The sequence below is a fragment of the Eublepharis macularius genome, chromosome 15 (genome assembly GCF_028583425.1).
Source record: "Eublepharis macularius isolate TG4126 chromosome 15, MPM_Emac_v1.0, whole genome shotgun sequence".
In the NCBI taxonomy this organism is placed as follows: Eukaryota; Metazoa; Chordata; class Lepidosauria; order Squamata; family Eublepharidae; genus Eublepharis; species Eublepharis macularius.
The window spans coordinates 36,199,962-36,215,758 of NC_072804.1; the positions used below are offsets into that span (position 1 = coordinate 36,199,962).

General features: G+C 45.8%; 1 protein-coding gene across 1 annotated transcript in view; it reads right to left on the bottom strand.

Moving 5' to 3' along the window:
• Positions 1–15,797, bottom strand: part of ADGRB2 (adhesion G protein-coupled receptor B2) — a 114,577-nt gene that overhangs the window by 31,180 nt on the left and 67,600 nt on the right. Inside the window, exons 17-19 of the mRNA XM_054999374.1 lie at positions 5,741–5,867; positions 2,165–2,268; positions 954–1,056 (exon numbers count right to left, since the gene is read on the bottom strand). Coding sequence (XP_054855349.1) covers positions 954–1,056; positions 2,165–2,268; positions 5,741–5,867 — 334 coding nt within the window. The remainder of the gene's footprint in view (positions 1–953; positions 1,057–2,164; positions 2,269–5,740; positions 5,868–15,797) is intronic.

Consider the following 15,797-nt stretch of genomic DNA (forward strand, 5'->3'; position numbering starts at 1 on the left):
ATAAATGGAATGACTAGGATGGGGAACTTAATAACATGTATATTAGTTTCTAGAACTGAAGATGAATCTGTAAAGTTTTATATCCAACTTTTCTTTTACTGAATAATGTTTTATTTTAAAAATACCCACATTCTCCACAGATATTCTTTTAAGGATTTGTGGGAGGGGACACGGAGGACAGCATATTTCTATTTAGCAGGACTGTACCTTTAATTCTGAATTTAAGAAGAGCCTAAAATCAAATCTTGAAAATTTCATTAAGGTAATCATTTTGATACAAATTTTGAAAACTCTGTGCACATTTTTGAAAATGCGCCCAACTGCTTTCATTTTGGCAGAGAAGATGCAATTATTTATTACAGTTCATCCCACCCTTTCTCCAAGGAGCTCATCAGTCCCCTATCCATCACTGTGTCTTCACAACCACCCTGTGAGGTAGGTGAGGCTGAGAGCAAGTGACTGGTCCAAAAGTCTCCCAATGAGCTTAGGGCTGAGTGGGGATTTGAACCCAGATCTCTCAGATCTTTAGTCCGGTAACTTAACCCCTACACCACTCTGGCTCTAAAGCCATGTTCACAAGTTACAGTGAACGCACATACAATCTGTGTACAGTGTATACTTGATTGTTCTTTATACATGTGTGGGGTAATTCTCATGTTCCAAGGCATGTACAGCTCACTGTGTGATTGAAAACCTACATTACCCAGGCACTGGCCCCCAGTTTCATTTGTACAGCGAACACATGTTGGCTCTTTCTTACAAACAGTTGAACACATTTACAGGCAGGATGTATGTGCATTCACTGTAACATGTGAACAGAGCTTAAGAGCACAAAAATGGCTACAGGATCAGGCACAAATGCACAGGAAATCTTCATGAACCGATATGCTCCAAGGGAGAAGCAAAGCAACACGATCAGCAGACATGACACAAAAGGAAGCAAGTCTTCTCACCTTACTGAGCATCTGGGACTGCCCCACCAGGATCAACACGTTGGAAGCCAAAATGGAGACACAGAAATTCAGGAGGATGATGGAACGTTCCGATTTGATAAATCTGCCAAGTATAGAAGGCAGATAGATGAGCTGCAATGAGAGATATCTGGACCTTGAAATATGACTCTGGGAGATCCTTTTCGGGAGGTTGGTCTCACAGCACTATTGCAACAAGAGCCACAACCTCTTCTCCATGGAATCAGCGTGTGTACACACACTTACACACCCTACCAGTGGGTGGACTAATTCTAGGAGAAAGACCTTGGAATTTTCCCTGGCCCATGCAGTTTGGGCTTTTAAGTGTGAACGCAATTACAGAAAAATGCTTTCTGTGGCACAAGGGTAATCTTTAATAAGTACCTATATTGGGGTTTCTCCATCTATTGGGTAACTTCCAAAAATCTGGAAATCTAGTTGGTCTTTAAGGTGCAACTGGGCCTGCATCTGGCTCTTCTGATACAGACCAACACAGCTACCCACCTGAAATTGGTACCCCTTTAATCTGTGGCAGTTTTTAAAAAAGTTTGTAAGGTGCTACAAGGCTCCTATTTATTTCTGCTGCAACAGATTAACACAGCGACCCCTCTAGAATTAATGCAGAGTACATTCACCATCCATGCACAGGTGTGCGCTGAACGAGTGGGAAGAAATACACCTTTTTCTGACTCTAAAAATTAATTTAATTTTCAAGCAAGTCCTCTAAACTCAAATTGGTTTGCCAACATTCAAATTCACGTTCTAGCAATTAGAGGGTTTAAAAAAAAAAACGGTAACGTATGTTATACTGAAGTTAAAGGTTTTGAAAAACAAGTCATACTTTTGACATGTTAGTGCTCTGTCTCGTGGCCTCCAAATTTACCAACAAAAGATGCTGTTTTTAATTAAATCAAACTCAGGCAGTGACCAACATCAGAATTGTGGAGTAAAAATTCAAATGTGTGCATAAAAATGTGGGTTTTAGTTCAGGCTGAGAAAGCTTTTGCCCACCCCACCACAAACCTCAGTGCTGCTGTGATCTAGCGCAGATGCAATTCTGCTCAAAATTAGGAACATTCCGTGGGCTCCTACCTTCTACCACTTTGCCTTTCTCGGAACTCTCCACGGTGCATTAGGGGCAGTCCACCAAGCCATGTTTAGCTCAGATCACAGTCTGCACAGCCCCAACCTACCTCCAAAAGGCAGCGTAGATCACCAGCAGGGTCAGCAAGGCCATACAGGAAACAGCGCAACCAATCATGAGTGGGACCGAGGGGGAACTGCTGGAGTCCATAGCCTGGAAAGGGAGAAAGAAGCCCAGGGGGGAGATTGTAATCCCGCCATGAACTTGCGACATTCTTGGGAAGGACCTGCTCTTGACAATGGGGGAAATCCAAGTGAGGAACCTTTAGCTAGAATAGAAAGCTGGACCAAGCAATAAAACCTCCTTGCTGGTAGAAAGCAAGTGGCCAAGCAAAGACCTGCCAAATCAAAGGCTGCAGTAGGGTTGATTCAAGTTGCTAGTGGCCTGCTTCCAAGGTTCTCTTGATGGGCATGTTAACTGCAATATCAGGTTCACAACAGCATGTCTGCCATGACCCCCCACCCCATGAAAGCATCCCAGGAATTGTTTGGTGAGAAGGTGCAGAGAGCTATCTGTGAGAGATCACCAGTCTCTCCCCCACTTGTACAAACAGAATCTGAGAACCAGAGTGTGGTTCAGTGGTTAGACTAGATCTGGGAGACCCGGGTTTGAATCCCCACTCTGCTATGGAAGCTTCTTTTGGGCCTACAAAATGTTCTCCGCCTAACCTACCTCACATGGTTGTGATGAGGATGACAGAATGGGGAGAGATCGACTTTGGGTTCCCCCTTGGGCAGAAAGGCGAAAAATGAATGAATGAATGAATGAATGAATGAATGGATGGATGGATGAATGGATGAATGATAGTTTCAGGATTCCTTTAGGAGGGGGGAGGAGGAGAAAGAATGACTCTGAACCCATATTAGGCTACGGTGTAGAGATGCCCCACAACCTTAGTCTCACTGTCATGATTTTGCTCTTTTAAGCCTTCTGCTCACACACCTGTGGGCAGATCGCCATTCCTTCACCAAAGCAAAGCCCCTTCCCTGCCAAGCAAAAAGAGATCGTCACCCCGGAACAACCCTATTTGCAGCTGATCTGCTTCTGTTTTGCTTCCTGTGACACGTGGGGGGGGGGAGTGGAGCAAGTGCAGCTTCTCTGCATTCCTTGGGGGTGGTTCTCCATCTCCTCGCCAACAGGCCATGCTTCTGGAATACCAATGACCCAGACCGACTAGGGAAGCATGAAAGAGAGCAAGCGGCTGCGAGCACAGATGCTGCTTTTCACGGTCGGCCACTATCAGCGGCGGCGGCAGAGCAGGAATCCCAAACGCACCTCCAAGATGGTTGCCCATTTGCTCCTGGCACCCCCCCCTTCCCCACTGCTACCCGCATCAATACCTTGGAGGCTGCTAATAACCCTTATAAATTTCAACAACCCCAGCAGTGAGCGTGGGGGTGGGGGTGTGAGACAGAGAAGCTGCAGAGAACAGATCTACATTATCGACTGCGGCACTTAAAGGCATTTGGGGGTGGAAGAAAGAGTTCAGAAAGAGAAAGTAGGAGGAAGGAAGCAAAGGGAAGATCTGGGGAAAGAGAGGGGTGGGGGAGGCAGTCATGGGGAGCAGAGGTTCGGGAGAGGCAGGGGGGCAGTCAGCTGTTCTCTAAGGTGAGACGTGCTTGGAAACATCCGATGCAGGCCTTGAAATCCCAAACGAGTCAGGGAGGCTGGCTGTGCTGAAGCAGCAACAAGGGGAATGGTAATCTGCACATGCCCAGAAGTGCTCTCTTTTGAGCAATTATTTCACACCACCCTAGAACAACAAGCATAGATTCTGGGTTGAGTTGGGGAAGGGTGTATTTAGCAGCAGCAGCAGCGGCGGCAGCAAGCTTCTATGGGAGACGCAGGACTTTGAAGCGCCAAATGACTCGTTCTGGTTGAGTTCCATGTGTAAGCAGGAGGGGGGGACCTGTGATAGGTAAGACCCAAATGCTAGTGATGCCTGATCAGTAAAACTTCTTACAAGGATGCTGTTTCTCCAGTTATGCTCCCCTTGACGTTCACTGTCCATCTCCCTGTACTGTAGGGTTGCTACTCCGTCTTGAGAAATGCCTGGAGACTGAGGGGCAGGGCACGCAGAAGAGGGAGCTTGGGGAGGAGAGGGAGCTCAGCAGAGATGCAATTTTGCAGAGTTCACCCTCCAAAGCTGCCACTTCCTCCTAGGAAACTGATCGCTGCAGCCTGGAGATCGGCTGGAATTCTGTGCATTCTTCCGGCAAGTCTATCCTACTGAAACCTGTCATTGGCACGGGGCCCAGCAGCGTTTGAGGAGCTTATGCAAGTTTACACCTAGACAAGGTGACTTTTTTTTAAATATCATAGTAGACCCAGAACTGGTCTAAACAGTACCCTCTGTATAAACATCTCCTTAGGGACCACCCAGAGAGAGGGTGAGAACAGGACTGGTGAGAGAAGGCTGCCGGTTCTATTGGCCTTTGGAGGTCTCATATTTTAGCTGCATTCTGAATCTGCCCTAAAATGGTTCTTTAAAAAATGTGGGTGTTTTCTGAGCTCAAATGCACACGTCCTCATACGCAGGAAGCAGAGATGCCCAAAGACAAGAATTTCAAACCAAACACATTACTTGTTGTCCTGTGATCCTTTTAGCCACCCGTGTATTTTTATTTTTAACAGAGTGCTGCTCCTGGCATTGTAATTTTAAGGGGGGAGGCAGCAGCGAGGGGCTGTTTAGTTGCCCCCGCATGCTATTTCCTCTGAAAATCCCTCTCCCCTTCAGACCAAGAACAGCAGTGTGTGTGTGTGTGTGTGGGGGGGTGATTTTCAGCAGCAAAACCAACCAAAAATATTACATTTTAAAAGTTACGTTAGAAAAAAAAAAACACAACTACCCAGAAGTGACAGTTCTGGCCAAGCATGAAAGAACCTTTGTGTGCACCTGTACAAGCCCTTGCGAAAAGAGGCCTAGGGAGAAATAGGTGGCTCTGCTACTATGGGGAGAAAGAAATTGCTAATGTTTTGCATTTGTTTGGTGCTCTGGAATACGCACAAGTGCTCAGTAATCCTTAAAACAAATGCATTTGGTTGGGGTGGGGGCGGCTGTCTGAGTGGCAGAGACTTAAGTTTACAGCGAGGTGAAGTCTGTGGGGACTGCTCCATTCCCAGAGTGGATCCATGCTTGGTTGTTTGAGAAATCCCCCAAAATTCGATTCTCAATCTGGGCTCAGAAGGAGGTTGCCAAGTCCCATTTCTGCAACTGGGTTACTAAACCCAAGTAACCCAGACGCAGGGGTGCAATCCAGCAAATTTCTCCCTGGACTAGACCGAGAACTGTTTGGTTGGGGACTTCTGAACCATTAACAGAAATAGACCAAATAATGCCCCCATCCCAAAACACACTTGGATGTCTGGAGTAAAAAAATCCAAAATCCAACCCCCCTCTCCCTGCATTAGTGTAGGACACAATCTGGGAGAGCACTCTCCTTCACAAACCTCACTGCAGTTCCATGCTCTTTCTTGTGCAGTACCCATTCATTTCAGAAAGGCTCCCTCCTCTCCCACTCTGGCACCTTTCATGACCCTCACATTCTGGCTGCCTATGATGGGGGGTGGGGGGGGGTGCAGGCAGATGGCAAGCAGCCAGCCCTGTCCCTTGCATAGCACTTACCAGGTCTTTGGGCAGCTGAGCAACCACGGCAAAGGTGGAGAGCTGGCTGCACTGGCATTTGGTGTGAGCCGCAAGAGTTTCCACCGTCTGGCAGCTTTCGGTGTCCCAGTTCCCGGAGCCAACCTCCCTGATTGATGGAATGCGAGGCAGAGGAGAGAAAGAGAGAGAGAGAGAGAGAGAGAGAGAGAGAGAGAGAGAGAGAGAGAGAGAGAGAGAGAGAAGAGATTTCAAAATGTTCAGACACTTCAGACACACACGCCTACACTCACACAGCCCACACCCCTCAAGCTCTCAATGCCGGTTTTAACCCTGTGCTGGACACTGTCCTGCTAAGAGATGGCTCTGCTCTGGCCAGGCAGGTGGCCCGCATGCACAGAAGGAGCCAGGGTTCTGTCTGAACTGTTTGCTTTGCTGGGGTGAAAAGTCTCTCCCCTCCCTGCCTAGCCATCCCCCAGCAGAGCACTTAGCCCAACCTCCTGTCTCCTCCTGGCATTGCCCCACCCCACCCTGGTGCTCCAGGCTGGGGGCAGGGGGAGCTGCTATTGCAGTAATCATTTGATTTAATTTGAAGGGTGATGCCAAGAGCAGTTTGCAAGAAGGAAAGGCATAAGAGGAATGCCGAGAGGGTCAGGCAGGGCTCAAAGCCCATGAATTTTCCAGCCTCCTCTATGAACAGCCAGAGGTGGATAGCAGGCCCTTTCCTTGGAGTTTTAAAAAGCACTGTGGCAGAGCTGAAAATAGGCACAGAATGCCTGCACACAGTCAGCAGCCAATCACATGGACGTCTCTGATTCCCGGCTCCCATTTATGCCCCAGAGGGCCTGGCAGCACACCTTTCAAGTGTGGAGGGCAGCAACAAAGATGACACCAGGTAGGCAATTCTGTTTGAAAGTGCGAAAGCACACGAGAGCCGGAAGCGATGCAACTGTTTGCTAAATAAAGCAATCTTTGATTTATTGTGGATTAGGGGAGGGGGTTAAATGCTGTAGTCCATCAAGCTAGATCTGCTTGCGCAATCACGATTCCATGTGGCCATGTGACGGAGTTGTGCCCTTTGAGGCATGCACCCACCATGACTGTCACACTCATCTGGGGCCACTAACTTGGCATGTCTTCCAATATCATGGGTTGGATCCAACCAGCTTTTCTGCATGTGGGAAAGGGAGGAAAGGATCCTCTTTGACAACCAAAAAGGCTATGCTGGGAATTAAGGAAGTCTGCAAGAACAAAAGCTGTGTGGGACAGGGGCTGTAATAAGGAGATTTGGGTGCAATTGTGCAGAAATGTTGGCTGGATAGAACTCCATAAGCCAAACTGGACTGGGGCCCTAAGGGAGAGTAAAGTGGAGAGTGGGGACATTGACTTGTTTGGGAAAGTAAGGTCCTTATCTATAGCTGTGTGTTCAAATGTATATAAAGTTGTTCCACACACCAAGTGGGGAACTGTCAATTGTCTTGTTGCAAACTCCTGTTGGAAGAGCTGCAAGCTAACAGCAAACACCTCAGTGCACGGTGCTGTGTTGTTCCTGAGCATGTGAGAAAGAGAGAGAGATTGCTCTCATTGGTGTTGGGTATGTGGGTTTCTACTTAGAACAAGAGGCCACAACCCCAGAAATTCATCTTTTATGCTCAGGAGCAGCACTTAGCTGCAAAAAAATCCCTTGGAAAAGATTTGGATGACGCCTCTAGCATGGATGGCCTGAAATGGATGGGCAACTGCCCGTTTCCTGGCCAAATTTTCGCCACAGATTCAGACCCTGCCACTAGAGTGAGCAGACAAGCAAGGCTTAGCTGTGCGTGTGTCTCTAATTAAGGCTGCTCGGAACAGTGTGATGCAGATGGACTGAAGGAGAGAGACTGAGCTTGCCAGCTCAGAACTCTTTGCTACAGGAAAGAAATCTGGGAACTGAAGCCTCTGAGCTGAGCCCCGCCACATTGGAATGCATCTCACAGGTGCCAAAGAACGCTTCTCTGTTTCAAACCTCTCCAAAGCTCTCAGTGCTTCCATATGCCTAAAAGGATTTCCTCAAAAGAAGCCGACACATAATTGGATCCATCCCTTTCTCCATGGCAGTCACAGAAACACCAAATCAGACTTTACTGCACAGATTCCTCTTCCTCTGTGACATTTATTTATGGGGAAATGCAAGATGCAAAGCTATTTCTAACACCACACCTTCTCTGAAGCAAGAAGCCAACTTGGTTCAACCAGAGAGACTCAGCGCTTTCCTCTCCTTCTGCCTCCTGCCCTTCCAATGCTTTATTTACCTCCTCCTCTGATGGGAAATCCCATGGAGATTTCTACAAGCAGTCCTAGCTTTCACAGCCATAGCCACATCCTCCGTAGATAAAAGAGGAGAGGCAGCCTGGATCTCCAATGTCTTGCTTCTTTCAGAGGAAAGCCTTCTCTTTCTCCTAGATAGCAGCATCCCCGCTGATTCCATTCCTGCTTCAACCCAACCAAGAATTTAGGCAGCAATTCTGGCCATGCCCTTCCAAAGGCCTATATCTTTTCTAAATCAGGCTTATGAAGAAGTACAGGAAAGGACGGTTTCAACTTGCAATACATCCTTTGCTCAACCAAAATGATGAGTCCGATCTGCCATCTATCTGTGATGGAAGACAATTCGGAGCATCACTGGCAAATCTCAGTGAGTGGGTCTGTATAGATCGATGGTTTCATTTAAAAAGCGAGTTTCTACTTATCATGTCTGCAAGGAAAATAAATTCTATGAAGCCAAGCAGAGTTCCTCAAAGAGCAGGCCATAGATGGAGAAGGGAAGAGAGTTGTAAGCCACTTTGGGTACCCAGGAGAAAAATGGGGTATAAATGAAGTAAGTAAAATAAATAAGTAAGTACCTGGGATTAGCTGGGAGTTGAGAAAGTAGGGCAGGAGAAGGGAGCGAAGCACAGAAGCAATGGTAAGGTGGCCCACTTTGAGTGGAAGTGAAGGCAGGTGGAGAAATGCAGGGCAGAAACTGAGAAGTAGTTTCCAAACTATGTTCCATGGGACCGCATGCTTCTCAGGAAGCTTATCAACTGTGGAAGATTAGTGATGCTGGGCAGGCTTCATTGGAAGACAGCTTGCCCATGACAATTGGTCATCTCTTGAAATGGGCAGCGAAGGAGAGCAGCAGATGTTTTAGCACTGTTACACTGCCGAGTGCCAAGGAGGTCCCCAAAGGCTTTACCAGTGCCCCACATAAATTAAGATGGTGCCCCAGAATCCTTTGCAATGTACAGGGTTTTTGAGTCAAGATTGTCAGTTGTTCCTTGGCAGGCAAGACAATGTAAACAGGGTTACTTGAAAACAGAAATCTGGAAATGCAATGAAACTGGGCAACATTTGTCACTTATCCTTCAACAAATCCAGGTAGGTATGCAAGCCTGAAGCTTAACTTAAAACAAAGAATTTCAAAATCCTCCATCGTTCTGCAGCTAAGCACCACCACCAAATAGCCAAGACTTCAAAGACAGGGCCAGAACCCTGAATTCCCAAGCAAAACCAGAAGTAATTCCCCACAAGCTTTTTATTAAGAAATGGAAAACACTGACACACTGTTGGCAAAATAAGAAAATAATTATAAAGGATAAAAACTCAGTCATACTGCCCTAAGCTAACAGTATTATAAGCGCTGAAAAACGGTTATCAGGAAACTCATTATACTATTACTGCAAGATTAGCAGACTGCTTCCAACTCAGCAACATGAAGAGCAAAAGCCAACTTCTTTCTTAGGTGTTAATCGTACAGTTCTGGCTCTATGCGTCAGTCAAAGGGAAAGACCGTCATTTCTTTTCGCAGATGAATATGCAAAAGTGCACAAGAAGATCACTTCTGACCAGGTGGTTCCCACAGGCTGGCTATGGGAAAAAACACGCCTTAATTTCTTAGAGAGACAGACATGCTGATATCTGCCAGATTCCAGTAGCATCTTAAAGAACAAGATTTCCAAGATACAAGCTTTTGAGAGTCAAAAATCCCTTTGCCAGATACCTGAAGCTATGATGTCTACCATTCTCCCAAGAGATCAAACCCAACTTCCTTGTAGTTTAAAGACATATTAAAGAATGCAAACGAAGCCATATAACCACATGCTCTGTAAGATAAAGAATCTCCCCCCCCCCCTTTAAGAATTCTGTTGGGAGTCCAGGTTGAGCATCCATTCGCCGGTCAGGAAAAAATGTTGTCATCAAGGCTTGGAAATCCCTTGTCACCTAAGTTCTTTTGAAGTGAAGAGAGACCTTACTTCAAAGGAAGCAAACGTCCCCCAGTCACTTTGCATTGCAAGTAATACAGGTGGAGATCAAAGGGTGCTTTAAGAAGGACCTGCTGCAGGAACAAATCCATCGGTTATGGAAGTTAACTTCATTATCACGAAGGATGTCTAACTGATTTCTTTGAAACACACATCCTCACTGACAGGCCTTGGATTACAGAAAGCCGGCGGGTTGTAATCTAACTACGCCAAGATAGGAATTCTTTCAGCAAATGGTCTGAGGGCACCCCCAACGCCGGGGAAATGCGGAAGTGAACAGGGGGGAGCCTGGCTCAGTGCCTGGGTGGGAGACGACCAGATATCCCACTCTGCCACGCACACCTCTATCATTAAAAGAGAGCATGGCACAAACATGAAGAGAAACAATAAAAGGAAAATAGCCTTTTCCCCCATTACAAAGACGTAAAAGTGAGGGAGGCTAAGGACTAAGGGGCAAGCTGATTTCCCGTTCTTTCCTTTATTGTTCCAGGAATTTTGCTCTACGCCGACCTCCAGTTCTTCTTGTGGCCTGTATCCTACCACACTGCTCTGAAAAATGTGAACCCTTTCTCCATCCCTAGAAGCCTTCCCCCAACTGCAGAAGAGCCCCTCAAGGAGGAGACAGGCTCCTTGGGCTGGAGCAGAATGTTAGGATGCATGCCAGTTTAACCAGGAGCACTTTAAAGAAAAAAAAATCAATTCCGGAATTGGAGCGTGCACAATCTGGTGCCGCTCTCCGCTCCTGAGGTTCACTTGCCTCTTTCCCCCCCTCTGTGTTAACAGCAAACGAGCTGGCTGTAAAATCTGTCAAGCTATGCCAGCACAGACTGCAATATTGGCAAAAAAAAAAAGTGGTCTGGTTGCGATTGTCCATACTGCGATTCTTTCTGTACAGTGTGTAACCCGACCAAAGCCCATGGTTGTGAGCGCAACACGATAGCAAAAAGATCCTGACAATGCCTTATGCACAACTGCATGCAGTTTTACCAAAGAGGATATGCTACTTTGTATTGCACAGGAAAGTGAAATATATAAATAAAATGAACAAGGGCCACAGTGCATAGAAACTCCTCCTTTCCGCAAATAAGGCCCCGGCCACCAGATAGAATATATAAGTAGCCAGAGACAGCTGACTTCTTCCCACTCTCTCCTTCTGCCACTTGTCGCAAGTGCAGAACTGAAGGGAAGGGCGCTCGGGCCTTTCTAACTGACCGCAGGCCTCAAGGCTGCAGGGGAGTTATACCACCATCCCCCAAGCACGAAAATCAACTTGGCTCCAGTTGGATATACATTCTAGCTGTCAAACTGATTTCCCTTTCCCCGCCGCTCTCCTTCCTTTGTCTCTCTCAGCTTTCTAGTTGCAAACCCGCGTCTCTCTCTATTAATGTGAGTTGCTTTGGGGAACAATTGTCAGAAAAGCAGGATCTAAATATAACAAATAAACATGCCATTCAGAAGAAAAAACAAAACAACAGTTGGCATCTCATGCACTGGTTCTCCTCTGGAAATAAGACCAGGGTTGGATCCTGATAATGGCTGTGCCTTTCCCCAGTGCAAAAGGCTTTCTGCTAGGAGGGAAAGGCACTTTGCACAGGGGGAACGTGCTGGCATTACAATGAGTACCCAGCATCCTACACCAGGTAAAATGGAACTGAAAAATCCATAGAGAAATCTGGGAGAATTTTGGAAGTATCCCCAAATAAAAGACTTCACAGTTCCGCAAATGATGCAAAACTGAATTATTCAAAAAGGCTTTTTACTCAAATGGGAGGGCTGTATTGGGGTCTCAGATGCTTCGTTAATGAGTTCAGAACCATAAACTTCACCATTATGTTGCCTTACATATTATCTGTTGCTTTAAATATGTACTCCTATGTACTACCTGTGCTTTAAGTTGTCTAATGTCAATCCTAGAAGTGATTATATTCTGTTTCAGTATTTTCTTCTGCTTTGTACTGGATTCTTGCTAATGCTATGTCTTTTAAAACTAGTATCTATTTTCCCTATGGCATTATTTATGGAAATGTTCTTGACACTGTATGGAAATGTCCTTGATACGGATTGTACTAATTTCATACTGTGTAATCCACCCTGAGTCTCGGTGAGAAAGGCGGACTACAAATGACATAAATAAATAAGAAATAAAGGAAAGTTCTGGTTTTAGTGTATGTGCTGCCAAAGAAAGTATGAAATTAAGGAAAGTCCCTTTGTTTGTGATGCAACTCCAAGTTTCAACTATCACACAACAAAAATCGCTTTGGGGACTAGGAACAGTCAAGCCTGTAATAGTGGTTGCTTCCCAACCCTCTCTGGTGGGGCTTCCATGATGCCAGCATGGAAGCTATCCACGTTCTCCATCCCTCTCACCTGGTTCCACTGTACAGCTTTCACCACTGACACATCAGACTGCATCATATATAAGATGTTCCTCCAGGAGTGGAGAACCTTGGCCGTAATAGAGAGGATGGGAAGTGCTTCAGTTAAAACAAGGCTGCCACTGATATTGGTGAGAGGAAGCAAAGGGGGCACAGAGCAGATGGGCTTAAATTTTCAAGATGTAGGACTGAACATCAAGCATGGCGTTGCACCAGGTTTTTTTTCTATGCCTACATAGAAGACGCCCTGACCTGGATAGCCCAGGTGAGCCTGAGCATGTCAGATCTCAGAAGCTAAGCAGGGTCAGCCTTGGCTAGTAACTGGATGGGAGACCTCCAACTAAGACCAGGGTTGTTATGCAGAGGCAGGCAATGGCAAACCACCTCTGTTAGTCTCTTGCTATGAAAACCCCACCAGGAGTCACCATAAGTTAGCTATGACTTGAGGCCACTCTATGCCACCTTATAGAAGACAGACCCTTGGTCACTGATGCTGTAAGAAAGCCCAGTAAGTCTTATGCAACTGCCATTTCTATTTATGTATGTAGTATTCTTTTTATATCACCAATGGGGCATCATATGCTGTTCTCCTATTTGATCCTTACAGCCCTGTAAGGCAAGATGAGGCCCAAGGTCACCTAGTGAGTTTCATGGCCGAGTTGGGACTTAAACTTGGGTCTCTCTGATCCTAGTCTGACATTCCAACCATTCTATAATGTTGCCCTCCAGTTGACTCAGAATGTAACTGTGAGCCTCCGAAAGCCCTCCCGGAAGAAAATCAACACCGCTGCGATGTGCTGACAGAGTCTTTCTATGTAGTTTTTAAATCCCCTTAGGGGCTTGCGTGCACACCAACAGATGAACCCTGCTGCGACTTCTCATTTGTGGTAATAGGGAAATCTGTCCGGTGTCTGCCACTGTGCCACTGCCCTCCCTTGTGGCCAGCTGATAATAAATGATGTGCTGCAGGCAGGAGGTTTCAATCTCTATGCGCCTGTTAATCAATAGCTGTTATTAATGAAGTTAACCCACAGTGGCAAGAGGTGGTTGGCCTAGTTAAGGGTATCTCTCATTTTTTGTATAGATGGGGATTTGAGAGACAGCCTTGCTGGGACTCCTTCCTGATACAGAATGTGCACCTTTGATACAAAGCAGACAGCAAGGGAATTTTCAGCACCATGGGCACGGACAGCTCCTCCACCTCCCATCCTCAGTTTCAGGTCACCCTGAGCGTTTGGGAATGTTCACAATTTCCATGATTTGCTTCTACACTTGGAGAGATGTTGCAGAATCCATATTTCTAACAGTGGGGAAAATCCTGAATTTGTGTTCTCCCTGGCTTAAGCTTGGGTGTGACCAGAGGCAAGAGCTCTTTTTGTTTAGTCCATGACTTGCAGTCTGGGACTTGTATTAATCAGTTTAGTGAATTAAGGCCCGCTCAACAGGTCTCTTGTTTCCTTTGTGTGTTTTGTTTATTTAAACTGGGTTATTTTGCATTTTGGAACTTTCTCTAAGTCTCTTTGGGGAGAACAGCAGCATAGAAATGCCCTAAAAATAAATAGAAATAAAAGAAGGTCAACTTCCATCCCTTGAATTAGTAGACAAAAGAACCTGGAACAGATGTCTCACATCCTGCTTCCGAAAAGCACCAAATGAGCAAGGTAAAAAGAACATCTTCCTTTCCATGCAAATTATTTGAGGGACGTCACATAATGATACGAGGGGCGGGGGGGTAGAAAGAACCCGAGATGTGTAGACAGATAAGCAGGTGAGTTTTCTGTGCCCTATGAAACCCTTGTTAACCGTTAATGAAGCTACCCTGTTAATTCATTTAGACAAACATTTACTCAGTTCTGGGCCAATATCTGTTCACCATAGTCTAGTGGCTGAGGGGAACAAACTGAAATTGACTCGCATCAAGACACAGTACATGCTGGCTGGCAACGGCAAAATCCTTGAGGGCACTACTTTGTCCTGCTTTGATGGGGTTAATTTATCCTTATCAGTTAAGTGACTTGGATTCCTGTTGAAGGCTGCTCTTTACAACAGAAACAGATATATGCTGTAGCAATAAGTGCTTTTTAAAAAAACTTCATTTGGCATTTAAATCAGCTCCTTTCATGGACTCAGCCCAGCTGGACATGCTGCTCCACGCCACAGTGACGTTGCAACTCCTTTAAAAGGCATCAGCAACTGGCATCAGCAGGTGGAAAAGCTCATTCAGAGGGCAGAATCTCCCCAGGCAAAAGGCCTACTCTAGGTACAAAAGACACTGGGCAACCCTGGAGAGCCAACGTTCTTGGTACAGAAGTTTGTTGCAGATAGTCATGCATGTTATCCTAGAGCAATGGTGGTTCATTGATGTATCTTAAATGATTTCTATCCCACTTTCCTGCATATTCAGTCTCCATGCCACTTACGTGCAATTCAATAATGCAACAATAAGAAATACCACAAGCTAAAACTGAACAACGGTTCGTCCAGTGACCGTTCATCGCAACTCAAACTCTGTGAAAATCGCTACTGAAAATAGGTTGGCATGTTTTTTTCCAAATGACAGAGCCCTTCTCACGTCTTCTGATAGCCCATTCCACAAGCAACGAGTGCAGGGTCTGCTCAAGCTTGTGTAGCCAACCTGAGGTGGAAGGATGATAACTAGCCCAAAGACCAGAACCAGTACCCAGGTTCATATGCTCTTCAAGTATGTGGGCCCCAGGTCATAAAGAACCAGCCAAGAAGCAGCTTCTAAACATGAGCTTGCAAAGAAACAAGCAGTCAGTGTAACAGTTTTGGAACAGGTATAATACCTTCCTGCCAGGTACATAAAATATGTTACATTGGATATGCAAAATCCACACAGATATGGATGGCAGGAACAAGCAGATCTTAGCAATACTCAATGGGCTTATCCTGGGAAACAGGCTGTATTTACAGAGAACTCGACAATGTACAAAACCAACAGTGTCCTGAGATTGCCACAGTCCTGGACAGCTGGGTAACTTGCGAACTTGAATTCACTTGTGGGAAGGGTGGATGAAGCCGAATAAAATAAATAAATAAATAAATAAATAAATAAATAAATGAACAAACTGCCACAGCCCTGAACTGTTGCGTAACTTGATACCAAAAAGAGCAAGAAAGAGACAAAAGGAATTGCTTATCTTGTTCAGAACACTATTCCCCCTGAATACATACATGCCCTAGCTGACTGCCACAATCTCAGGAAGCTTATCTATTTCTCCTATAAGGCCCAAATAATCTCTTTGAATCATGATAGAGATGATACCGATATAACTCCTAACAAGTCATCCCTGAGCCTAGATCTGTCGAGAAAATACATTTGGACAACTGTTCTCAAACTGGGAGAGCCAGTTTGGTGTAGTGGTTAAGAGTGCTGGAACTCTAATCTGGAGAACCGGGTTTGAT